Genomic DNA, 27,048 nt, shown 5'->3' on the forward strand with positions numbered 1-27,048 from the left:
TCTCAGCTGCTGGCACATCAGAGAGCAGCATAACATTATGGTGAGCTCTGCTTGGAATCTTGCAAAGAAGACATTTATGTTAACCATAAGCATAATTACCTTTTCTTAGTACATAATTTCCCTAAAGTGACATAATATCTGCCACTTACTTTTTTCTTATTACTATTATACTTTGTCACTGTCTCCTGCGTTAGCAAGGTAGCGCAAGGAAACAGACAAAAGAATGGCCCAAATTGCACCCATCCACATACATGAACTCCCACACACACACATATACATAACTATACATTCCAACATATACATACATACACATACACAGACATATACATATATACACATGTACATATTCATACATGTTGCCTTCATCCATTCCTGCTGCCACCCCGCCACATATGAAAAGGCACCTCCCTCCCCCCGCATGCACGTGAGGTAGTGCTAGGAAAAGACAACAAAGACCACATTCATTCACACTCAGTCTCTAGCTGTCATGTATAATGCACCAAAACCACACCTCCCTTTCCACATCCAGGCCCCACAAAACTTTCCATGGATTACCCCAGACGCTTCACATGCCCTGGTTCAATCCATTGACAGCACGTTGACCCCAGTACATTGTTCCACTATACTCTATTCCTTGTACACCTTTCACCCGCCTGTTCAGGCACCAATTGCTTAAAATCATTTTCACTCCATCCACTTCCAATTTGGGCTCCTACTTCTTGTTCCCTCCACCTCTGACACATATATCCTTTTTGTCAATCTTCCCTCACTCATTCTCTCCATGTGACCAAACCATTTCAATACACCCTCTGCTGCTCCCTCAACCACTCTTTTTATTACCACACATCTCTCTTACCCTTTCATTACTGACTCGATCAAACCACCTCACACCACATGTTGTCCTCAAACATCTCATTTCCAACACATCCACATTACCTCAATCCTATCTATAGCCCATGCCTCACAGCCATATAACATTATTGGAACCACTATTCCTTCAAACATACCCATTTTTGCTCTCTGAGATGATGTTCTCATCTTCCACACATTTTTCAATGCTCCCAGGACCTTCTTCCCCTCCCTCACCCTGTGACTCACTTCCGCTTCCATGGTTCTATCCACTACCAAATCCACTCCCAGACATCTAATACACTTCACTTCCACCAGTTTTTCTCCATTCAAACTTACCTCCCAATTTACTTATCCCTTAACCCTACTGAACCTTGCTCTTATTCACATTTATTCTTAGCTTTCTTCTTTCACACACTTTACCAAACTCAGTCACCAACTTCTGCAGTTTCTCACAGGAATCAGCCACCAGCACTCTATCATCAGTGACCATCAACTGACTCACTTCCCCAGCCTTCTCATCCACAACAGACAACAGACTGCATTCTTGCCCCTCTCCAAAACTCTTGCATTCACCTCCCTAACAACCCCATCCATAAACAAATCAAACAACCATGGAGACATCACGCACCCCTGCTGCAAACCGACATTCACTGAGAACCAATCACTTTCCACTCTTCCTACCAGTACACATGCCTTAAATCCTCAATAAAAACTTTTCACTGCTTCTAGCAACTTACCTCCCACACCATATACACTTAATACCTTCCAAAAAACATCTCTATCAACTCTGTCATATGCCTTCTCCAAATCTATAAATGCTACATACAAATCCATCTGCTTTTCAAAGTATTTCTCACATACATTCTTCAAAGCAAACACCTGATCCTCACATCCTCTACCACTTCTGAAACCACACTGCTCCTCCCCAATCTGATGCTCTGTACATGCCTTCACCCTCTCAATCAATACCCTCCCATATAATTTACCAGGAATACTCAACAAACTTATACCTCAGTAATTTGAACACTCACCTTTATCCCCTTTGCCTTTGCACAATGGCACTATGCATGCATTTTGCCAATCCTCAGGCACTCCACCATGAATCATACATACATTGAATATCCTCATCAACCAGTCAACAACACAGTCACCCCTTTTTTTTAATAAATTCCACAGCAATACCATCCACACCCGCCACCTTTCATCTTCTGTGAAGCTTTCTGTTTACCAAATAATTCTCCCTGACCCTCTCACTTCACACACAACCTCGACCAAAATACCCTATTTCTGCCACTAACACATTCAACAAACTTTCAAAATACTCACTCCATCTTCCTCTCACTTCACCGCTACTTGTTATTACCTCCTCAATTGCCACCTTCACTGATGTTCCCATTTCTTCTCTTGTCTTACACACTATATTTACCTCCTTCCAAAACATCTTTCTATTCTCCCTGGAATTTAACGATACTATCTCACCCCAACTCTCATTTGCCCTCTTTTTCACCTCTTGCAACTTTCTCTTGACCTCCTGCCTCTTTCTTTTATACATCTCCCAGTTATTTGCACTATTTCCCTGCAAAAATCATTCAAATGCCTCTCTCTTCTCTTTCTTTAACAATCTTACTTCTTCATCCCACCACTCACGACCCTTTCTAACCTGCCCACCTCCCACGTTTCTCATGCCACAGGCATCCTTTGCGCAAGCCATCACTGCTTCCCTAAATACATCTCATTCCTCCCCCACTCCCCTTATGTCATTTGCCCTCACCTTTTTCCATTCTGCACTCAATCTCTCCTGGGACTTTCTCACACAAGTCTCCTTTCCAAGCTCACTCGCTCTCCCCACTCTCTTCACCCCAACATTCTCTCTTCTTTTCTGAAAACTTCTACATATCTTCACGTTTGCATCCACAAGATAATGATCAGACATCCCTCCAGTTGCCCCTCTCAGCACATTAACATCCAAAAGTCTCTCTTTCACAGGCCTTTAAATTAACACATAATCCAATAACGCTCTCCGGCCATCTCTCCTACTTACATACGTATACTTATGTATATCTCTCTTTTTAAACCAAGTATTCCCAATCACCAGTACTTTTTCAGCCCATAAATCTATAAGCTCTTCATTTCCATTTACAACACTGAACACCCTATGTACACCAATTATTCCATCAACTGCCACATTACTTACCTCTGCATTCAAATCATCCATCACTATAACCTGGTCTCGAGCATCAAAGCTGCTAACACACTCACACATCTGCTCCCAAAATACTTGCCTCTCATGATCTTTCTTCTTATGACCAGGTGCATAGGCACCAATAATCACCCATCTCTCTCCATCCACTTTCACTTTTATCCATATCAATCTACAGTTTACTTTCTTACAGTCTATAACATACTCCCACAACTCCTGCTTCAGGAGTAGTGCTACTCCTTCCTTTGATCTTGTCCTCTCACCAACCCCTGACTTTACTCCCAAGACATTCCCAAACCACTCTTCCCCTTTGCCCTTGAACTTTGCTTCACTCAGAGCCAAAACATTTAGGTTCCTTTCCTCAAGCAAACTACCTATCTCTCCTTTTTTCTCATCTTGGTTACATCCACACGCATTTAGACACCCCAATCTGAACCTTCGAGGAGGATGAGCACTCCCCACATGACTCATTCTTCTGTTTCCCCTTTTAGAAAGTTAAAATACAAGGAGGGAAGTTTTCTAGCCTCCCCGCTCCTGTCCCCTTTAGTTGCCTTCTAAGACACGCGGGGAATATGTGGGAAGATTCTTTCTCCTCTGTCCCCACTTACTTACAAACATATAATAAAAAGACAGTTACTACAATTTTAACATTAGCCCTTCCAAAGATCTATCCTTTAGGGAGACTAAAAACATCCCTGGCAGTGTAAACATGGTGAACTAAATGGATCATAGTTGTACCATACAATTAATCTTGTAGGTTTGCGGCAGGGGTGTGTGATGTCTCCATGGTTGTTTAATTTGTTTATGGATGGGGTTGTTAGGGAGGTGAATGCAAGAGTTTTGGAAAGAGGGGCAAGTATGAAGTCTGTTGGGGATGAGAGAGCTTGGGAAGTGAGTCAGTTGTTGTTCGCTGATGATACAGCACTGGTGGCTGATTCATGTGAGAAACTGCAGAAGCTGGTGACTGAGTTTGGTAAAGTGTGTGGAAGAAGAAAGTTAAGAGTAAATGTGAATAAGAGCAAGGTTATTAGGTACAGTAGGGTTGAGGGTCAAGTCAATTGGGAGGTGAGTTTGAATGGAGAAAAACTAGAGGAAGTGAAGTGTTTTAGATATCTGGGAGTGGATCTGGCAGCGGATGGAACCATGGAAGCGGAAGTGGATCATAGGGTGGGGGAGGGGGCGAAAATTCTGGGGGCCTTGAAGAATGTGTGGAAGTCGAGAACATTATCTCGGAAAGCAAAAATGGGTATGTTTGAAGGAATAGTGGTTCCAACAATGTTGTATGGTTGCGAGGCGTGGGCTATGGATAGAGTTGTGCGCAGGAGGATGGATGTGCTGGAAATGAGATGTTTGAGGACAATGTGTGGTGTGAGGTGGTTTGATCGAGTGAGTAACGTAAGGGTAAGAGAGATGTGTGGAAATAAAAAGAGCGTGGTTGAGAGAGCAGAAGAGGGTGTTTTGAAGTGGTTTGGGCACATGGAGAGGATGAGTGAGGAAAGATTGACCAAGAGGATATATGTGTCGGAGGTGGAGGGAGCAAGGAGAAGAGGGAGACCAAATTGGAGGTAGAAAGATGGAGTGAAAAAGATTTTGTGTGATCGGGGCCTGAACATGCAGGAGGGTGAAAGGAGGGCAAGGAATAGAGTGAATTGGAGCGATGTGGTATACCGGGGTTGACGTGCTGTCAGTGGATTGAATCAAGGCATGTGAAGCATCTGGGGTAAACCATGGAAAGCTGTGTAGGTATGTGTATTTGCGTGTGTGGACGTGTGTATATGCATGTGTATGGGGGGGGGGGTTGGGCCATTTCTTTCGTCTGTTTCCTTGCGCTACCTCGCAAACGCGGGAGACAGCGACAAAGTATATAAAAAAAAAAAAAAAAAATCATCCCTAACATGTAATCTCTCCTGAAAAGGATCAGTAAGGTAAGCCCTAAAGACAGTGCATGCAAAAGGAAATGGTAAATCTTTTCAGGCACACTAACCCTTACAATCTAAGTGTTAATGAAACAAAATAGCAAGGTAGTGGACATATGACACGATTGAAATGTAAACTTTAATAAAGTACAACCTCTTTTATCTGAAATGCTTGGAGAAATCTGCCATTTTGAATAACAAAAATTCCTGTTATTCAATTTCTTTGAATACATTAAATAATTCAGAACTTGCCCATCCCCCACTTTACACTGGGGTTATGTTCTGTGAGACCTCACATAAACAGAAATTGCATATAGCATTAACGGATTCTCCCATCACCTTCACATTATGTAGCTTCCGACATCGAAGAAACTTATCTAGCCATCCTTTTCTTGCTTGAAATGGCTCTGGTTCAGCTACATTGTCTTCTTTATATAAATGCTCCTAAATCTTTAAAGCTTTAGACCTAAGCTGAAGGTTACCAATTCTCCTTTATTTCTTTGTCTCAGGATCTTCTCCATTTGTGGATTTCTAACTACAGTGGTTACCTTAACAGAAAGTGGAATAGAGTGGACTGCAGCACTTAAAATTTTCTAGGTATTCTTCTTTATGTTGTGGACTGTAGATTCACCCAGGTTGTAAGCATGCCAAAGCGCTGATGCTCCCTCTTCAGCATCAGCATGTCATAAGATTTCTAGCTTTGTTTCTAAGGACAGAGAGGTTCTCTTCCATTTTACCGCTTGTTCTACGGTAGATGTTGTTGAGTATTTGGATGCCATATTAAAAACAAACACATCAAAATGCATATAAATCACATTCGCAGGTATACCTAAATCGCACAAGCAGCACTGATCCACACAGAACTTTGGTAAATGCAAGACTGATCAGCTGGTAGGAATGTGGCATGCTTCAGCCACAACCCTGCTTACTACACCTGCCAATTACACTTAAATTTTGGTGCATTTTCTACCACAATGATGCTTCCTTACCATTAGCATGTCATAAGATTTCTAGCTTCATTTCTAAGGTCAGAATGGTTTTCTTTCATTCAACTGCTGGTTCTGGGGGTAGGAGAAGTTGCTGGAGGTTTGGATGCCATATTTACAAACACAAACAAAGGTGGGATATAAGAAAAATCACATTAGCAGATATACCTAAATCGCAAAAGGAGCACAGTTCCACACACCAGTGGTAAATGTGAGACTGACCCACTGTCAAAAACATGGCGTGCTCCACCCACCAACCCTCACAGAAGTTTTGGGCACACTTTCAACTGTGTACGCATCTTAAAATATTTTACTTATTTGTAAATACTTTAGAGACGAAATACTTATATACATAAACAAATAAGCACTACAAAATGCCTCATTCTTCTGCCAATTTGTTGTTTCAAATAGTCATAATGCTGATGGTGATGTTCTTCATAAGTGCTGTCTTGTACTACCTCTTAGTCAGTCTCTTGCATGAGGCTTTGTGCTAGACAGATGGCTTCAAGGAGCTGTCATGTAATTGTTGCAGATGCTTGGAAGGGGCAATAGTCTACACAAGTAATAAAGGGTGCACAAAATACACAAGTGAGCAATACGAGCACACAACACCATATCAAAAAGCACACGGGAGTCGGTATACAAGCACCAGCACCACAAAACACCAGGTGGCGAGTAAACTAATAGCTGTGGCATGGTGTGCGCATGATTTAAAATAATTTTACATATCTTTCAATTTTTTTCTATTTTCTCGGGTATTGGAAGGGTGCCAACCTAAACTGAAAAAATAGCCTATTAACTTTATGAATAACTTCTGATCAAGGCATAAAGTTAGTACCTGCTCTGACGACAGCATATACTGAAGACTTATCCGACCCATGTATAATGAAATAAATAAATGATATGACTGAAGTATTTCAGAGCCCAGATGGATAAGAAAAAGAGACATATTCAGTACCTTGTGTGGTGGTACAGTATTAAGCCGGTGATTGTACATTCGCACCCGCTCTAGGTACTCATGCTGCTCCAAGGTGTGACACTCCAAGGCTCCCACATCAATAATGTTACTGCAAGATGGATTCAATATTCATTAAAGTGTTATGCAAATATGCAATCATCATAATCATTCTAAATCACCGCAGCTGCCAAGGATACTGCAAATATCAATGAATCATCAATATTCCTCTTTCAATTGTGTATCAATACACATTTGTAAATACTGATACAACATAGCTTTCTCTGTGAATGTGTTATTCATACTAGAAAGGTAACAAACAAAAATTTAACAATACACTTCAATCAAAATAAAACTATTCCATACATGTAATGTTTACAGGTGTTATGCCTGTTGTGAACACATACAGCATCAATCTAGACCTTTCTGAACTCAGGCATGTACCTAAGTCATTAAAACATGAAATCCACTTACAGTGTTAAGAGAAGTAATACACCACTACAAATATAAATACATTATGACAATTAAAGGTATTTTTTTTTATATTTTTTATTATACTTTGTCGCTGTCTCCCGCGTTTGCGAGGTAGCGCAAGGAAACAGACGAAAGAAATGCCCCCCCCCCCCATACACATGTATATACATACGTCCACACACGCAAATATACATACCTACACAGCTTTCCATGGTTTACCCCAGACGCTTCACATGCCTTGATTCAATCCACTGACAGCACGTCAACCCCAGTATACCACATCGCTCCAATTCACTCTATTCCTTGCCCTCCTTTCACCCTCCTGCATGTTCAGGCCCCGATCACACAAAATCTTTTTCACTCCATCTTTCCACCTCCAATTTGGTCTCCCTCTTCTCCTCGTTCCCTCCACCTCCGACACATATATCCTCTTGGTCAATCTTTCCTCACTCATTCTCTCCATGTGCCCAAACCACTTCAAAACACCCTCTTCTGCTCTCTCAACCACGCTCTTTTTATTTCCACACATCTCTCTTACCCTTACGTTACTCACTCGATCAAACCACCTCACACCACACATTGTCCTCAAACATCTCATTTCCAGCACATCCATCCTCCTGCGCACAACTCTATCCATAGCCCACGCCTCGCAACCATACAACATTGTTGGAACCACTATTCCTTCAAACATACCCATTTTTGCTTTCCGAGATAATGTTCTCGACTTCCACACATTCTTCAAGGCCCCCAGAATTTTCGCCCCCTCCCCCACCCTATGATCCACTTCCGCTTCCATGGTTCCATCCGCTGCCAGATCCACTCCCAGATATCTAAAACACTTCACTTCCTCCAGTTTTTCTCCATTCAAACTCACCTCCCAATTGACTTGACCCTCATCCCTACTGTACCTAATAACCTTGCTCTTATTCACATTTACTCTTAACTTTCTTCTTCCACACACTTTACCGAACTCAGTCACCAGCTTCTGCAGTTTCTCACATGAATCAGCCACCAGCGCTGTATCATCAGCGAACAGCAACTGACTCACTTCCCAAGCTCTCTCATCCCCAACAGACTTCATACTTGCCCCTCTTTCCAAAACTCTTGCATTTACCTCCCTAACAACCCCATCCATAAACAAATTAAACAACCATGGAGACATCACACACCCCTGCCGCAAACCTACATTCACTGAGAACCAATCACTTTCCTCTCTTCCTACACGTACACATGCCTAACATCCTCGATAAAAACTTTTCACTGCTTCTAACAACTTGCCACCCACACCATATATTCTTAATACCTTCCACAGAGCATCTCTATCAACTCTATCATAGGCCTTCTCCAGAACCATAAATGCTACATACAAATCCATTTGCTTTTCTAAGTATTTCTCACATACATTCTTCAAAGCAAACACCTGATCCACACATCCTCTACCACTTCTGAAACCACACTGCTCTTCCCCAATCTGATGCTCTGTACATGCCTTCACCCTCTCAATCAATACCCTCCCATATAATTTACCAAGAATACTCAACAAACTTATACCTCTGTAATTTGAGCACTCACTCTTATCCCCTTTGCCTTTGTACAATGGCACTATGCACGCATTCTGCCAATCCTCAGGCACCTCACAATGAGTCATACATACAATAAATAACCTTACCAACCAGTCAACAATACAGTCACAACCTTTTTTAATAAATTCCACTGCAATACCATCCATACCTGCTGCCTTGCCGGCTTTCATCTTCCACAAAGCTTTTACTACCTCTTCTCTGTTTACCAAATCATTTTCCCTAACCCTCTCACTTTGCACACCACCTCGACCAAGACACCCTATATCTGCCACTCTATCATCAAACACATTCAACAAACCTTCAAAATACTCACTCCATCTCCTTCTCACATCACCACTACTTATTATCACCTCCCCATTAGCGCCCTTCACTGAAGTTCCCATTTGCTCCCTTGTCTTATGCACTTTATTTACCTCCTTCCAGAACATCTTTTTATTCTCCCTAATATTTAATGATACTCTCTCACCCCAACTCTCATTTGCCCTCTTTTTCACCTCTTGCACCTCTCTCTTGACCTCCTGTCTCTTTCTTTTATACATCTCCCACTCAATTGCATTTTTTCCCTGCAAAAATCGTCCAAATGCCTCTCTCTTCTCTTTCACTAATAATCTTACTTCTTCATCCCACCACTCACTATCCTTTCTAATCAACCCACCTCTCACTCTTCTCATGCCACAAGCATCTTTTGCGCAATCCATCACTGATTCCCTAAATACATCCCATTTCTACCCCACTCCCCTTACTTCCATTGTTCTCACCTTTTTCCATTCTGTACTCAGTCTCTCCTGGTACTTCCTCACACAAGTCTCCTTCCCAAGCTCACTTACTCTCACCATACTCTTCACCCCAACATTCACTCTTCTTTTCTGAAAACCCATACAAATCTTCACCTTAGCCTCCACAAGATAATGATCAGACATCCCTCCAGTTGCACCTCTCAGCACAATTACATCCAAAAGTCTCTCTTTCGCGCGCCTGTCAATTAACACGTAGAGTGAGTGCTCAAATTACAGAGGTATAAGTTTGTTGAGTATTCCTGGTAAATTATATGGGAGGGTATTGATTGAGAGGGTGAAGGCATGTACAGAGCATCAGATTGGGGAAGAGCAGTGTGGTTTCAGAAGTGGTAGAGGATGTGTGGATCAGGTGTTTGCTTTGAAGAATGTATGTGAGAAATACTTAGAAAAGCAAATGGATTTGTATGTAGCATTTATGGATCTGGAGAAGGCATATGATAGAGTTGATAGAGATGCTCTGTGGAAGGTATTAAGAATATATGGTTTGGGAGGAAAGTTGTTAGAAGCAGTGAAAAGTTTTTATCGAAGATGTAAGGCATGTGTACGTGTAGGAAGAGAGGAAAGTGATTGGTTCTCAGTGAATGTAGGTTTGCGGCAGGGGTGTGTGATGTCTCCATGGTTGTTTAATTTGTTTATGGATGGGGTTGTTAGGGAGGTGAATGCAAGAGTTTTGGAAAGAGGGGCAAGTATGAAGTCTGTTGGGGATGAGAGAGCTTGGGAAGTGAGTCAGCTGTTGTTCGCTGATGATACAGCGCTGGTGGCTGATTCATGTGAGAAACTGCAGAAGCTGGTGACTGAGTTTGGTAAAGTGTGTGAAAGAAAAAAGTTAAGAGTAAATGTGAATAAGAGCAAGGTTATTAGGTACAGTAGGGTTGAGGGTCAAGTCAATTGGGAGGTGAGTTTGAATGGAGAAAAACTGGAGGAAGTAAAGTGTTTTAGATATCTGGGAGTGGATCTGGCAGCGGATGGAACCATGGAAGCGGAAGTGGATCATAGGATGGGGGAGGGGGCGAAAATTCTGGGAGCCTTGAAGAATGTGTGGAAGTCGAGAACATTATCTCGGAAAGCAAAAATGGGTATGTTTGAAGGAATAGTGGTTCCAACAATGTTGTATGGTTGCGAGGCGTGGGCTATGGATAGAGTGGTGCGCAGGAGGATGGATGTGCTGGAAATGAGATGTTTGAGGACAATGTGTGGTGTGAGGTGGTTTGATCGAGTAAGTAACGTAAGGGTAAGAGAGATGTGTGGAAATAAAAAGAGCGTGGTTGAGAGAGCAGAAGAGGGTGTTTTGAAATGGTTTGGGCACATGGAGAGAATGAGTGAGGAAAGATTGACCAAGAGGATATATGTGTCGGAGGTGGAGGGAACGAGGAGAAGAGGGAGACCAAATTGGATGTGGAAAGATGGAGTGAAAAAGATTTTGTGTGATCGGGGCCTGAACATGCAGGAGGGTGAAAGGAGGGCAAGGAATAGAGTGAATTGGAGCGATGTGCTATACCGCGGTTGACATGCTGTCAGTGGATTGAATCAGGGCATGTGAAGCGTCTGGGGTAAACCATGGAAAGCTGTATAGGTATGTATATTTGCGTGTGTGGACGTATGTATATACATGTGTATGGGTTGGGTTGGGCCATTTCTTTCGTCTGTTTCCTTGCGCTACCTCGCAAACGCGGGAGACAGCGACAAAGCAAAAAAAAAAAAAATATATACATATATATTCTATTTTGTATTTACTTTGCTTTGTCGCTGTCTTCCGCGTTAGCGAGGTAGCACAAGGAAACAGACGAAAGAATGGCCCAACCCACCCACATACACATATATATACCTACACGTCCACACACGCAAATATACATACCTATAAATCTTAACATATACATATATATACACACACAGACATACCCATATATACACATGTACATAATACATACTGTCTGCCTTTACTCATTCCCGTCGCAACCCTGCCACACATGAAATGACAACCCTCTCCCCCTGCATGCACATGAGGTAGTGCTAGGAAAAGACAACAAAGGCCACATTCGTTCACACTCAGTCTCTAGCTGTCATGTATAATGCACCGAAACCACAGCTCTCTTTCCACATCCATGCCCCACAGAACTTTCTATGGTTTACCCTAGACACTTCACATGCTGATTCAATCCGTTGACAGCACATCGACCACGGTATACCACATACTTCCAATTCACTCTATTGCTTGCACACCTTTCACCCTCCTGCATGTTCAGGCCCTAATCGCCCAAAATCATTTTCACTCCATCTTTCCACCTCCAATTTGGTCTCCCACTTCTTGTTCCCTCCAACTCTGACACATATATCCTTTTTGTCAATCTTTCCTCACTCATTCTCTCCATGTGACCAAACCATTTCAAAACACCCTACTCTGCTCTCTCAATAACACTCTTTTTATTACCACACATCTCTCTTACCCTTTCATTACATACTCGATCAAACCACCTCACACCACATATTGTCCTGAAACATCTCTTTTCCAACACATCCACGTTCCTCTGCACAACTCTATCTATAGCCCAAGTCTTACAACCATATAACATTGTTAGAACCACTGTGTGTTCAGGCCCCAATCACTCAAAATCTTTTTCACTCCATCTTTCCACCTCCAATTTGGTCTCACACTTTTCCTCGTTCCCTCCAAGTCTGACACATATATATCCTCTTTATCAATCTTTCCTCACTGATTCTCTCCATGTGACCAAACCATTTCAAAACACCCTCCTCTGGTCTCTTAACCACACTCTTTTATCAACACACATCCCTCTAACTTTTTCATTACTTACTCGATCAAACCACCTCACACAACATCTTGTCCTAAAACATCTCATTTCCAACACATCCACCCTCCTCCGCACAACTCTATCTATAGCCCACGCCTCACAACCATATACCATTCCTTCAAACATACCTATATTTGCTTTCCAATATAATGTTCACGCCTTCCACACATTTTCCAACACTCCCAGAACTTTTGCCCCCTCCCCCATCCTGTGACACACTTCCGCTTCCATGTTTCTATCCGCTGTCAAATCCATTCCCACATATCTAAAACACTTCACTTCCTCCAGTTTTCCTCCATTCAAACTCACCTCCCAATTGACTTGTCCTCAACCCTACTGTACCTAATAACCTTGCTCTTATTCACATTTACTCTCAGCTTTCTTCTTTCACACACTTTACCAAACTCAGTCACCAGCTTCTGCAGTTTCTCACCCGAATCAGCCACCAGCACTGTATCATCAGCGAACAACAACTGACACTTCCCAAACTCTCTCATCCACAACAGACTGCATACTTGCCCCTCTCTCCAAAACTCTTGAGTTCACCTCCCTAACAACCCCATCCATAAACAAATTAAACAACCATGGAGACATCACACACCCCGGCCGCAAACTGACATTCACTGAGAACCAATTACTTTCCTCTCTTCCCACTTGCTCACATGCCTTACATCCTCGATAAAAATTTTTCACTGCTTCTAACAACTTGCCTCCCACACCATATATTCTTAGTACCTTCCACAGAGCATCTCTATCAACTCTAACATATGCCTACTACAGATCCATAAATGCTACATACAAATCCATTTGCTTTTCTAAGTATTTCTCACATACATTCTTCAAAGCAAACACGTGATCCACACATCCTCTACCACTTCGGAAACCAAACTGCTCTTCCCCAATCTGATGCTCTGTACATGCCTTCACCCTCTCAATCAATACCCTGCCATATAATTTCCAAGGAATACTCATTTTTATCTCCTTTGCCTTTGCACAATGGCACTATGCAAGCATTCTGCTAATCCTTAGGCACCTCATCATGAGTCATATCATACATACATTAAATAACCTCAACAACCAATCAACAATACAGTCAACCATTTTTAATAAATTCCACTGTAATACCCTCCAAACCCACTGACTTGCCGGCTTTCATCTTCCGCAAAGCTTTTACTACCTCTTCTCTGTTTACCAAATCATTCTCCCTAACCCTCTCACTTTGCAAACCACCTCGACCAAAACACCCCATATCTGCCACTCTATTATCAAACAAATTCAACAAACCATCAAAATACTCACTCCATCTCCTTCTCACATTACCACTACTTGTTATCACCTTCCCACTTGCCCATTCACTTTTGTTCCCATTTGTTCCCTTGTCTTATGCACTTTATTTACCTCCTTCCAAAACATCTTTTAATTTTCCCTAAAATTTAATGATACTCTCTCACCCCAACTCTCATTTGCCCTCTTTTTCACCTCTTGCACCTCTCTCTTGACCTCCTGTCTCTTTCTTTTATACATCTCCCACTCAATTGCATTTTTTCCCTGCAAAAATCGTCCAAATGCCTCTCTCTTCTCTTTCACTAATAATCTTACTTCTTCATCCCACCACTCACTATCCTTTCTAATCAGCCCACCTCTCACTCTTCTCATGCCACAAGCATCTTTTGCGCAATCCATCACTGATTCCCTAAATACATCCCATTCTACCCCACTCCCCTTACTTCCATTGTTCTCACCTTTTTCCATTCTATACTCAGTCTCTCCTGGTACTTCCTCACACAAGTCTCCTTCCCAAGCTCACTTACTCTCACCACTCTCTTCACCCCAACATTCACTCTTCTTTTCTGAAAACCCATACAAATCTTCACCTTAGCCTCCACAAGATAATGATCAGACATCCTCTAGTTGCACCTCTCAGCACAATTACATCCAAAAGTCTCTCTTTCGCGCGCCTGTCAATTAACACGTAGAGTGAGTGCTCAAATTACAGAGGTATAAGTTTGTTGAGTATTCCTGGTAAATTATATGGGAGGGTATTGATTGAGAGGGTGAAGGCATGTACAGAGCATCAGATTGGGGAAGAGCAGTGTGGTTTCAGAAGTGGTAGAGGATGTGTGGATCAGGTGTTTGCTTTGAAGAATGTATGTGAGAAATACTTAGAAAAGCAAATGGATTTGTATGTAGCATTTATGGATCTGGAGAAGGCATATGATAGAGTTGATAGAGATGCTCTGTGGAAGGTATTAAGAATATATGGTGTGGGAGGAAAGTTGTTAGAAGCAGTGAAAAGTTTTTATCGAAGATGTAAGGCATGTGTACGTGTAGGAAGAGAGGAAAGTGATTGGTTCTCAGTGAATGTAGGTTTGCGGCAGGGGTGTGTGATGTCTCCATGGTTGTTTAATTTGTTTATGGATGGGGTTGTTAGGGAGGTGAATGCAAGAGTTTTGGAAAGAGGGGCAAGTATGAAGTCTGTTGGGGATGAGAGAGCTTGGGAAGTGAGTCAGCTGTTGTTCGCTGATGATACAGCGCTGGTGGCTGATTCATGTGAGAAACTGCAGAAGCTGGTGACTGAGTTTGGTAAAGTGTGTGAAAGAAAAAAGTTAAGAGTAAATGTGAATAAGAGCAAGGTTATTAGGTACAGTAGGGTTGAGGGTCAAGTCAATTGGGAGGTGAGTTTGAATGGAGAAAAACTGGAGGAAGTAAAGTGTTTTAGATATCTGGGAGTGGATCTGGCAGCGGATGGAACCATGGAAGCGGAAGTGGATCATAGGATGGGGGAGGGGGCGAAAATTCTGGGAGCCTTGAAGAATGTGTGGAAGTCGAGAACATTATCTCGGAAAGCAAAAATGGGTATGTTTGAAGGAATAGTGGTTCCAACAATGTTGTATGGTTGCGAGGCGTGGGCTATGGATAGAGTGGTGCGCAGGAGGATGGATGTGCTGGAAATGAGATGTTTGAGGACAATGTGTGGTGTGAGGTGGTTTGATCGAGTAAGTAACGTAAGGGTAAGAGAGATGTGTGGAAATAAAAAGAGCGTGGTTGAGAGAGCAGGAGAGGGTGTTTTGAAATGGTTTGGGCACATGGAGAGAATGAGTGAGGAAAGATTGACCAAGAGGATATATGTGTCGGAGGTGGAGGGAACGAGGAGAAGAGGGAGACCAAATTGGATGTGGAAAGATGGAGTGAAAAAGATTTTGTGTGATCGGGGCCTGAACATGCAGGAGGGTGAAAGGAGGGCAAGGAATAGAGTGAATTGGAGCGATGTGCTATACTGCGGTTGACATGCTGTCAGTGGATTGAATCAGGGCATGTGAAGCGTCTGGGGTAAACCATGGAAAGCTGTATAGGTATGTATATTTGCGTGTGTGGACGTATGTATATACATGTGTATGGGGTGGGTTGGGCCATTTCTTTCGTCTGTTTCCTTGCGCTACCTCGCAAACGCGGGAGACAGCGACAAAGCAAAAAAAAAAAAAATATATACATATATATTCTATTTTGTATTTACTTTGCTTTGTCGCTGTCTTCCGCGTTAGCGAGGTAGCACAAGGAAACAGACGAAAGAATGGCCCAACCCACCCACATACACATATATATACCTACACGTCCACACACGCAAATATACATACCTATAAATCTTAACATATACATATATATACACACACAGACATACCCATATATACACATGTACATAATACATAATGTCTGCCTTTACTCATTCCCGTCGCAACCCTGCCACACATGAAATGACAACCCTCTCCCCCTGCATGCACATGAGGTAGTGCTAGGAAAAGACAACAAAGGCCACATTCGTTCACACTCAGTCTCTAGCTGTCATGTATAATGCACCGAAACCACAGCTCTCTTTCCACATCCATGCCCCACAGAACTTTCTATGGTTTACCCTAGACACTTCACATGCTGATTCAATCCGTTGACAGCACATCGACCACGGTATACCACATACTTCCAATTCACTCTATTGCTTGCACACCTTTCACCCTCCTGCATGTTCAAGCCCTAATCGCCCAAAATCATTTTCACTCCATCTTTCCACCTCCAATTTGGTCTCCCACTTCTTGTTCCCTCCAACTCTGACACATATATCCTCTTTGTCAATCTTTCCTCACTCATTCTCTCCATGTGACCAAACCATTTCAAAACACCCTACTCTGCTCTCTCAATAACACTCTTTTTATTACCACACATCTCTCTTACCCTTTCATTACATACTCGATCAAACCACCTCACACCACATATTGTCCTGAAACATCTCTTTTCCAACACATCCACGTTCCTCTGCACAACTCTATCTATAGCCCAAGTCTTACAACCATATAACATTGTTAGAACCACTGTGTGTTCAGGCCCCAATCACTCAAAATCTTTTTCACTCCATCTTTCCACCTCCAATTTGGTCTCACACTTTTCCTCGTTCCCTCCAAGTCTGACACATATATATCCTCTTTATCAATCTTTCCTCACTGATTCTCTCCATGTGACCAAACCATTTCAAAACACCCTCCTCTGGTCTCTTAACCACACTCTTTTATCAACACACATCTCTCTAACTTTTTCATTACTTACTCGATCAAACCACCTCACACAACATCTTGTCCTAAAACATCTCATTTCCAACACATCCACCCTCCTCCGCACAACTCTATCTATAGCCCACGCCTCGCAACCATATACCATTCCTTCAAACATACCTATATTTGCTTTCCAATATAATGTTCACGCCTTCCACACATTTTCCAACACTCCCAGAACTTTTGCCCCCTCCCCCATCCTGTGACACACTTCCGCTTCCATGTTTCTATCCGCTGTCAAATCCATTCCCACATATCTAAAACACTTCACTTCCTCCAGTTTTTTCCATTCAAACTCACCTCCCAATTGACTTGTCCTCAACCCTACTGTACCTAATAACCTTGCTCTTATTCACATTTACTCTCAGCTTTCTTCTTTCACACACTTTACCAAACTCAGTCACCAGCTTCTGCAGTTTCTCACCCGAATCAGCCACCAGCACTGTATCATCAGCGAACAACAACTGACTTCACTTCCCAAACTCTCTCATCCACAACAGACTGCATACTTGCCCCTCTCTCCAAAACTCTTGAGTTCACCTCCCTAACAACCCCATCCATAAACAAATTAAACAACCATGGAGACATCACACACCCCGGCCGCAAACTGACATTCACTGAGAACCAATTACTTTCCTCTCTTCCCACTTGCTCACATGCCTTACATCCTCGATAAAAATTTTTCACTGCTTCTAACAACTTGCCTCCCACACCATATATTCTTAGTACCTTCCACAGAGCATCTCTATCAACTCTAACATATGCCTACTACAGATCCATAAATGCTACATACAAATCCATTTGCTTTTCTAAGTATTTCTCACATACATTCTTCAAAGCAAACACGTGATCCACACATCCTCTACCACTTCGGAAACCAAACTGCTCTTCCCCAATCTGATGCTCTGTACATGCCTTCACCCTCTCAATCAATACCCTGCCACATAATTTCCAAGGAATACTCATTTTTATCTCCTTTGCCTTTGCACAATGGCACTATGCAAGCATTCTGCTAATCCTTAGGCACCTCATCATGAGTCATATCATACATACATTAAATAACCTCAACAACCAATCAACAATACAGTCAACCATTTTTAATAAATTCCACTGTAATACCCTCCAAACCCACTGACTTGCCGGCTTTCATCTTCCGCAAAGCTTTTACTACCTCTTCTCTGTTTACCAAATCATTCTCCCTAACCCTCTCACTTTGCAAACCACCTCGACCAAAACACCCCATATCTGCCACTCTATTATCAAACAAATTCAACAAACCATCAAAATACTCACTCCATCTCCTTCTCACATTACCACTACTTGTTATCACCTTCCCACTTGCCCATTCACTTTTGTTCCCATTTGTTCCCTTATCTTATGCACTTTATTTACCTCCTTCCAAAACATCTTTTAATTTTCCCTAAAATTTAATGATACTCTCTCACCCCAACTCTCATTTGCCCTCTTTTTCACCTCTTGCACCCTTCTCTTGACCTCCTGTCTCTTTCTTTTATACATCTCCCACTAATTTGCATTATTTCCCAGCAAAAATCATCCATATGCCTCTCCCTTTTCTTTCACTAAAAATCTTACTTCTTCATCCCACCACTCACTACCCTTTTTAATCTGCCCACCTCCCACACTTCTCATGCCACAAGCATATTTTGCACAAGCCATCACTGCTTCCCTAAACACATCCCATTCCCCCTCCACTCCCCTTACGTCCTTTGTTCTCACCTTTTTCCATTCTGTACTCAGTCTCTCCTGGTACTTCCTCACACAAGTCTCCTTCCCAAGCTCAATTACTCTCACCACTCTCTTCACCCCAACATTCTCCCTTCTTTTCTGAAATCCTCTACAAATCTTCACCTTCACCTCAACAAGATAATAATCGGACATTACTCTAGTTGCACCTCTCAGCACATTAACATCCAAAAGTCTCTCTTTCATGCACCTATCAATTAACACGAAATCTAATAACGCTCTCTGGCCATGTCTCCTACTTACATACATATACTTATGTATATATCTCTCTTTTCAAACCAGGTGTTCCCAATCACCAGTCCTTTTTCAGCACATATATCTACAAGCTCTTCACCATTTCCATTTACAACACTGAACACCCCATGTACACCAATTATTCTCTCTACTGCTACATTACTCACCTTTGCATTCAAATCACCCATCACTATAACCTGGTCTCATGCATCAAAACTACGAACACGGTCACTCAGCTGCTCCCAAAACACTTGCCTCTCATGATTTTTCTTCTCATGCCCAGGTGCATATGCACCAATAATCACCCATCTCTCCCCATCCACTTTCAGTTTTACCCATATCAATCTAGAGTTTACTTTCTTACACTCTATCATTTATATATCGTACTTTGTCGCTGTCTCCCGCGTTAGCGAGGTAGCACAAGGAAACAAATGAAAGAATGGCCCAACCCACCCACATACACATGTATATACATACACGCCCACACACGCACATATACATGCCTTTACATTTCAATGTATACATACATATACATACACAGACATATACATTTATACACATGTACATATTCTTACTTGATGCCTTCATACATTCCCATCGCCAACCCACCACATTTCTTACACTCTATCATTTATTTATCATACTTTGTCGCTGTCCCCCACGTTAGCGAGGTAACGCAAGGAAACAGATGAAAGAATGGCCAAACCCACCCACATACACATGTCTATATATACATGCCCACACACGCACATATACATACCTTTACATTTCAATGTATACATACATATACAAACATATACATATATACACATGTACATATTCATACTTGATGCCTTCATACATTCCCACTGCCAACCCACAACACTGAACATTCCATGTACACAAATTATTTCCTCAACTGCTACATTACTCACCTTTGCATTCAAATCCTGGGAGCAGCTGAATAAGTATGTCAGCAGTATGGTGTAAAAGCACCGGTACTAGTGGTAGGTGATTTGAATGTGAAGGTAAGTAATGTGTTATTTAAAAGTATAAATGGGAGGCATGGGGTACTCATTATCATGAATGGATAATGTGAACAACTAGTGGAACTGCATGCTGAAAAGTATTGGTGATTGAGAATATTTGGTATAAAAAGACGGAGATGCACAAGTATATGTATGTGAGTAAGCAAGATGGCCAGTGGATATTAATGATTATATATTGACTGCCAGACATGCAAAAGAGAGGCTTTTGGATGTAAATATGCTGAGACAGGCAGCTGGTGGGATGTCTGATCACAATCTTGTTGAAGTGAGGGTGAAGATTTGTAGAGGTTTTTGGAAAAGAGGAAACTTTGCCAGTAAGAAGAAATTTGTGAGAGTAAATGAGCTTGGAAAAGAGACCTGTGTGAAGAAATACCAGGAGAGATTGAGTGTACAATGAAGTGGTGGGTGAAAAATGGGAGATATTTAGGGAAGCAATGCTAACAAGTGTAAATGATGCATGTGGTATGTGAAAGGTGGGAGGTAGGCAAATTAGAAAGGGTAGTGAGTGGTGGAATAAAGAAATAAACTTGATAGTGAAAGAGAAAAGAGAGGTGTTTGGATGGTACTTACATTGAAGGAGTGCAAATGATTGAGGAATGTATAAGAAAATGCTGCAGGAGGACAGTAGGAAGGTGAGGGGTTGAAAAAGACGACGAATGAGAGAGTTGGGGTTGGCAAATATCAGTAAACTTTGGGGTGAATAAGAAGTTTTGAAAGGAGGTTAATAATGTGCAAAAAAAAACATGTTCTGCAAGGAGGTTAATAACGTGTAAAGAGCAAGAGTGCAAATAGGAACACTGGTGAAGGAGTAAAAGGGGAAGTGATAACAGGTAGTGATGAAGTGAGAAGATGGAACGAGAATTTTCAGGGACTGTTAAATGTCCGATGACAGGGTGGAAGATGTAGGTGTTTAGTCAAAGTGTTATGCGAAGTGAGTGAGTCATGGAGAGAAGCTTGGTAAATGGAGAACAGGTGGTGAAACTCTTACATAAGATGGGTACACTGAGGAATGCATGTTAAAAGAGGTCACTGTCTATGAGGGCAAACATGGGAATGTTTGATGGCAAAGTAGTAGCAATGGCGTTGTACTGACGCATGATTTAGGCCTTAGATTAAATTTGGGTGCAGAAGAGGGTGGATATATTGAAACTGAAAAGCTTGTGGACAATATGTAATGTGAGTGGGGTTGATAGAGTATAATGATAAAGTATGAAAATAGGTGTGGTAGTAAGATGAGCATGGTTGAAAAAGTTGAGGGGGTGTGCTGAGACTGCTTGGATATTTGGAGTGGATGAGTAAGGAAAGGCTTACTAGGAGGTATATGTCAGAAATGGAGGGAGCACAAAGACTGGGGATTCTGAACTGGACAAAGATGGATCAGGTGAAAAAGCTTTGAGTAATCTGGGCCTGAACATACAGGAGATTGTGAGGTGTGTACAGGATAGAGCAAATTGGAGTGATGTTGTACACAGTGGGCAATGTGCCATCACTGGGCTGAACCATGGCACATGAAGCAGTCAGGAGAAACAACATAATGGTTTGTGAGCCCTGGTTACAGATAGGGAGCTCTTGTTGCAACGGATTAACTCTGTGTGTGTGTGTGTGTGTGTGTGTGTGTGTGTGTGTGTGTGTGTGTGTGTGTGTGTGTGTGTGTGTGTGTGTTTTATTGGCTCTATCTCAATACATGGGAAAAGGGAAACAAGCATGGAAAAAAAGAAAAAAGAATGCAAGTGGGATGACAGATACAGGTACTATATCTACACCTTCCAGGAATCATGAAAATGGAAGATGGAAAAGGTTACTGAAATGAAGAAACCATAGAACTATGAAAGAAATATAAGCCAAAAGTGAAGTTAGTGGTGCAACAAAGGAAACAAAGGAATCAATGAAAATAAAATGAGGGGTATGGTAGATGAAAAAATGTACACCATAAATCAAAACACTTACTTAGCCTATTGTAATATCAATAAAGTTCTAAATCTACACCATTTCTCAGCAGGAATACTGAGGGAAATGCTAATGATCCTCAGAAAAATTGACATTAAAACATAGACAACTCCAATCATGTACAATAATGAAACACGATGAAACAACAAATAAAACAGCCTAAAAGTTCCATGGAAGATAATGCAAACAAACATGCAAAGGTTAAAAGCAAAGAACTCCAGACTTTAATGTTCAATACTGAGAATTCACTAGTTTGCAATAGTACTTACAACTTGTTCAGTACTTGTTATGGTGTCTAATGAGTACACAAAACTATATGATGCATTGTATTTAGGAAAACTCCATAACCACAACCTCTGTCTGGCTGTGGGAAGAGACATGGTAAAGACAAGAGACAAAGCTGGCATTGCAAGAATAAGATATCAAAAATCACTAACCTTGCTGTCTGCTGCAGAATACGATTAAGAGCTGACTGCTCATCTGATTTTTTTGTGGCTGAGGTGGAGTAGTGGTTAACATAGTCACTGGAACTGAACAAAATATAAACACATAAATTCTGCAAGAATTTAATCTAATTTAATATTTGTATTCACACAACATATGGTGGCAGAAGACTATGAAAACACTGCTATATTTGTCCTCTGCCAGTGGCCTGTTAAAGGTGAGGCACTAAAGGCTAAGAAAAGGCAATGGAGTTCACCAGTTATGGGGATTCTTCCACTGTGGCCAACCCCTTGAGGGAGTTCTCAAAGGGAGCAGGAGTCAGAGATACATATAGATAGATAGATAGATGGCTGCAGTACATACACAAACTTAACCCCAATCAAATATATCATAATATTCAATGTATCCAAAAACATTAAACAGGTTAGCATTATCATTTTACTAGAGTACCATGGGATACTACTGGAGTCTACAAAAAGAGAATAAGACCAATATGAATAAAGTCAATCTCCTAAATAAAATGCAAATAGATTCATATTTATACATCAAAACTTTGTTTCAGTAAAGAACTAATCCATCTACATAAACAACATAAAAAATTCATATTCATTAAAGTTTAAACCATTCACTGTTGTATGAAAGTTTGCATTTCTGATTTGTTGTGCTGAGCATTTTTCTATTTCTCTTCAAAAAAAACATCACAGAAGTATGTAAACACATACTTTTAATGGAGAAAACTTGTAAGAAAAGTGTTTTAGATACCTGAGAGTGGACATGTACACAAATGGAACCATGGAAGCTGAGGCAAGTCTTGTGAAGGGTGAGGGGGTAATGGTTCAGCTTGCACAGAGGAATGTGTTGAAAGAAATCACTATCTTAGGAAGGTGAAATAAATGTCTACAGATATAGTAGTCCAAATGATGTAGTAGGGATGTGAGACATGGGCTATACATGAGAATGTATGGAAAACGGTGAATGTGTTGGAAATCAGATGTCTGCAGACAATATGTGGTGTCAGGAAGGCTAAGTGAGTCAGTAATGACAAGGGTACGAAAGAGATGTAGTAATAAGAAGTATGATAGAAAGAGCTGAAGAGGGTGGGCTGAGATAGTATGAACATATGAAGAGAATGAGTTCAGAGAGGTTGACAGAGAGGATATGTCAGAAGCAGACAAGACAAGAAAGGGGAGGCTTAATGGAAGTGATAAAAATTGAGTGCTCAGGGCCTGAACATGAAGGATGGTTAGAGGCATGCATAAGATACGAGTGAATTAGAGCAATGTGGTGTACAAAGGGGGAGATGTGCTATTACTAGAATAAACCAGGGCATATGAAGCAGCCAGGAAAAACCACAGAAATGGTCATGTTAATCAAAAATGCTTATATCAAATAAGGTACCTAATGGAGATTAGAGGGGTTCAGTAAACCTAATGGAGATTAGAGGAGTTTAGTATTAAGACAGCACCAAATACAATTCCAGAGAAAAACTACACTATACATGTACTAAGAAACATAAAAACCATACTGTACAATGAGACCTAACTATAAAAACAGAAATTGCAAACTTTAAATCCTAGCACAGTCTTCTCTTCATGGAAAATGTACATTTTCGAAGGCATTCTCTTCCAAAATAATCCGCTCTCACCTACATTAAAAATCTGTTTAGGAGAATGATTGCTTTCTTTGATTATGGTTTTGAGGGTTCCTGGTAAATCTTCAGCAGCAACGACATCAGCAGAAAGCAGCCTCACCAGTCATCTTGATGTTGTGACAATTGTAACATTTTCTAATATTTGCAAACCAACTAGGACTTACTAGAAATGTCTTCACAGTTACTTCTTCCAATGGCAAGTCATCGTATATACTCTGGACCTTTGCTTACATAAAGAGCATGCTAATGATAACATTATCATGAGTTTGGCATTCCATCCATATGCTCAACATTCGTTCCATTCTCACCATCAAACTTTGGAAATACAAGATCTTAGATGCAGTGGGTAATGTTCTACTCTTGGCATTCTCTTTGATTTTCTCTGCACTAACACAAACAGTCCATAAAGTAGATTCACTAAGTCCAAGGGCACGCTTTATATCAGCTGTTCGTTCATCTCCCTCAAAATATTTGAACACATCCATCTTAACCTCAGTGATGATGGCCTTATGCTTCCTAGCACCACAGGTTCCAGGAAGATTTAAAAGACACTTTTAAATCTTCCTGGAACCTTTGGTGGCATGATACAAAAGGCAAAACACTTGCAATATACAGTGCATGGCAACACAAAATACTGTAACAATCCATGACTATAGACTGTATCCATGCCATGCATATATGCACTTCTTGCAAGGCGATGGCATTACCACACCACTGTACCCCGTCCAATGAGGATTGCATTATTCCATACTTAATATCACATAAATTAATGGTGTAAATGGACCATACACTTTATTCTAAAAATGGCATAAATCAAATACATATAAACTCAGAAGTACACACATACACAGTCACAACACACAGGGAATACAGAGATAAAATTCTTTCTCCCCTACATAAAGGGGGGCTGGAGACCCCCCTTCTTGTATTTCAATTTCTAAAACACAGAACAGAAGAACGCGGCAAGCAGGGGGTGCTCATCCTCCTTGAGTGCTCAGGCTGGGATTTCTATATGTGGAGGCAATAGTGACAATTTCCAAAAGAAGGAAACAATATCATGGAGAAGAGTCTGGTCAGAATGCACTAGCTTGGAAAGGGGACTTGTGTGAAGAAATACTAACAGAGACCGAGTGCAGAATGGCAAAAGGTGTGAGTATATGAAGTGGGGAGAGTAAGGTGACAAAAGGGAGGTATTTAGGGAAGTAGTGATGGCATGTGCAAGACATACATATGCCATGTGAAAGGTAGGTGAGCAGATTAGAAAGGGTAGTGCAATGGTATGAAGACGTAAATGTTCCTTGTGAAAGAGAAAAGAGAGGCATTTGGATGTCTCCTACAGGGAAGGAGTGCTAATCATTGGGAGATGTATATGAAAAAGTGGCAGGTGGTCTAGAGGAAAGTGCAGGGGTTGAAAAAGAGGGCAAATGAGAGTTGTGGTGAGATAGTAAACATTGGTGAAGGAGGCAAAAGGGAAAGTGATAACAGGTAGATGTGAGGAGATGGAGTAAGCATTCTAAAGGATTGCTAAATGTGTTTGAAGACAGTGGCAGATGTAGGGTGTTTTGGTCAGTGTGGTATTCAAAGTTGATAGAGGCACGGAGAGTGGTTTGGTGAAGAGAGAAGACATGGTGAAAGCCTAGTGTAAAATGAAATGTGGCAAGGCAGCTGGAGTGGATGATACTGAAGTTGAATTTATCATGAAAAGGGGCAACTGTTTGTTGATAGGTAAATAAGGATTCACTGTACATATGGGTTCTTGGTGAGGTGCTAGAGGATTAATGGAAAGAATATATAGTGCTAGTGTATAAAGGCATGGGGTATAATGGTGAGTGTTCAAACTACAGAGGTATAATTTTGTTAAGTATACCTGGTAAGTTGTATTGGAAGGTACTTATTGAGATTGTGAAAGCATGTACAGAGTATCAGATTAGGGAGCAGTATAAATTTTTGAGGACAATATGTGGTGTGAGGGGGTTTGATCGAGTAAGTAATGTAAGTGGAAGAGAGATGTGTGGTAATGAAAAGAGATTGGTTGTAAGAGCAGAAGAAAATGTGTTGAAATGGTTTGGATATAAGGAGTGAATCAGTGAGGAAAGGTTGACAAAGAGGATATATGTGTCAAAGGTGGAGGGAACAAGGAGAAGTAATCGGGGCCTGAACATGCAGGAGGGTGAATGGTGTGCACAGAATAGAGTGAACTGAAACAATTTGGTATACTGTCAATGGACTGAACCAGGGCATGTGAAACATATGGGGAAAGGTCTGTGGGACCTGGATGTGGATAGGGAGCCGTGGTTTTGGAGCATTACACATGACAGTTAAAGAATGAGTGCAAGCAGATGTGGCAATGCTGTTTCCTGTGGGGTGGGGTGGCACCAGGAATGAATGAAGATGAGCAAGTATGAATATGTACATGTGTAGGCGATCAAGTATTAGTGATGAGTGATTCAAATGTGAAGGTGAATAATGTGGCAGTTGAGGATATAACTGGTTCCCATGGGGTATTCGCTTATAAATGGAAATGGTGAAGAGCCTATGAGGTTGTGTTCTGAAAAAGACTGGTGAGAGAGAATACCTGATTCAAAAAGAGGTATACACAAGTATACATATGTGAGAAGGCGATACGGTCAATTGGCATTATCACATTTATTAGATTGACTTTTGAATGTAAATGTTCTGAGAAGGGCAGCTCATGGTATGCTTGATAACTATCTTGTGGAGGCGAGGAAGATGATTTGTAAAGGTTTTTGAAAATGAAGAAACAATGTCGGAGAAAAGAGTGGTGAGAGTATGTGAGCTTGGAAAGGAG

At 41.4% G+C, this 27,048-nt stretch overlaps 1 protein-coding gene across 2 annotated transcripts in view; it reads right to left on the reverse strand.

Moving 5' to 3' along the window:
- The window catches only part of Lamtor1 (Late endosomal/lysosomal adaptor, MAPK and MTOR activator 1), a 106,858-nt gene that overhangs the window by 86 nt on the left and 79,724 nt on the right, over positions 1-27,048 (reverse strand). For both annotated transcript variants that reach the window (XM_071672909.1, XM_071672908.1), the window contains exons 3-5: positions 22,582-22,674; positions 6,913-7,021; positions 1-58 (exon numbers count right to left, since the gene is read on the reverse strand). The exon at positions 1-58 is cut by the window's left edge and continues 86 nt beyond it. In XM_071672909.1, the coding sequence (XP_071529010.1) occupies positions 1-58; positions 6,913-7,021; positions 22,582-22,674 (260 nt within the window). The remainder of the gene's footprint in view (positions 59-6,912; positions 7,022-22,581; positions 22,675-27,048) is intronic.

Source organism: Panulirus ornatus, chromosome 18 (genome assembly GCF_036320965.1).
Source record: "Panulirus ornatus isolate Po-2019 chromosome 18, ASM3632096v1, whole genome shotgun sequence".
Classification (NCBI taxonomy): Eukaryota; Metazoa; Arthropoda; class Malacostraca; order Decapoda; family Palinuridae; genus Panulirus; species Panulirus ornatus.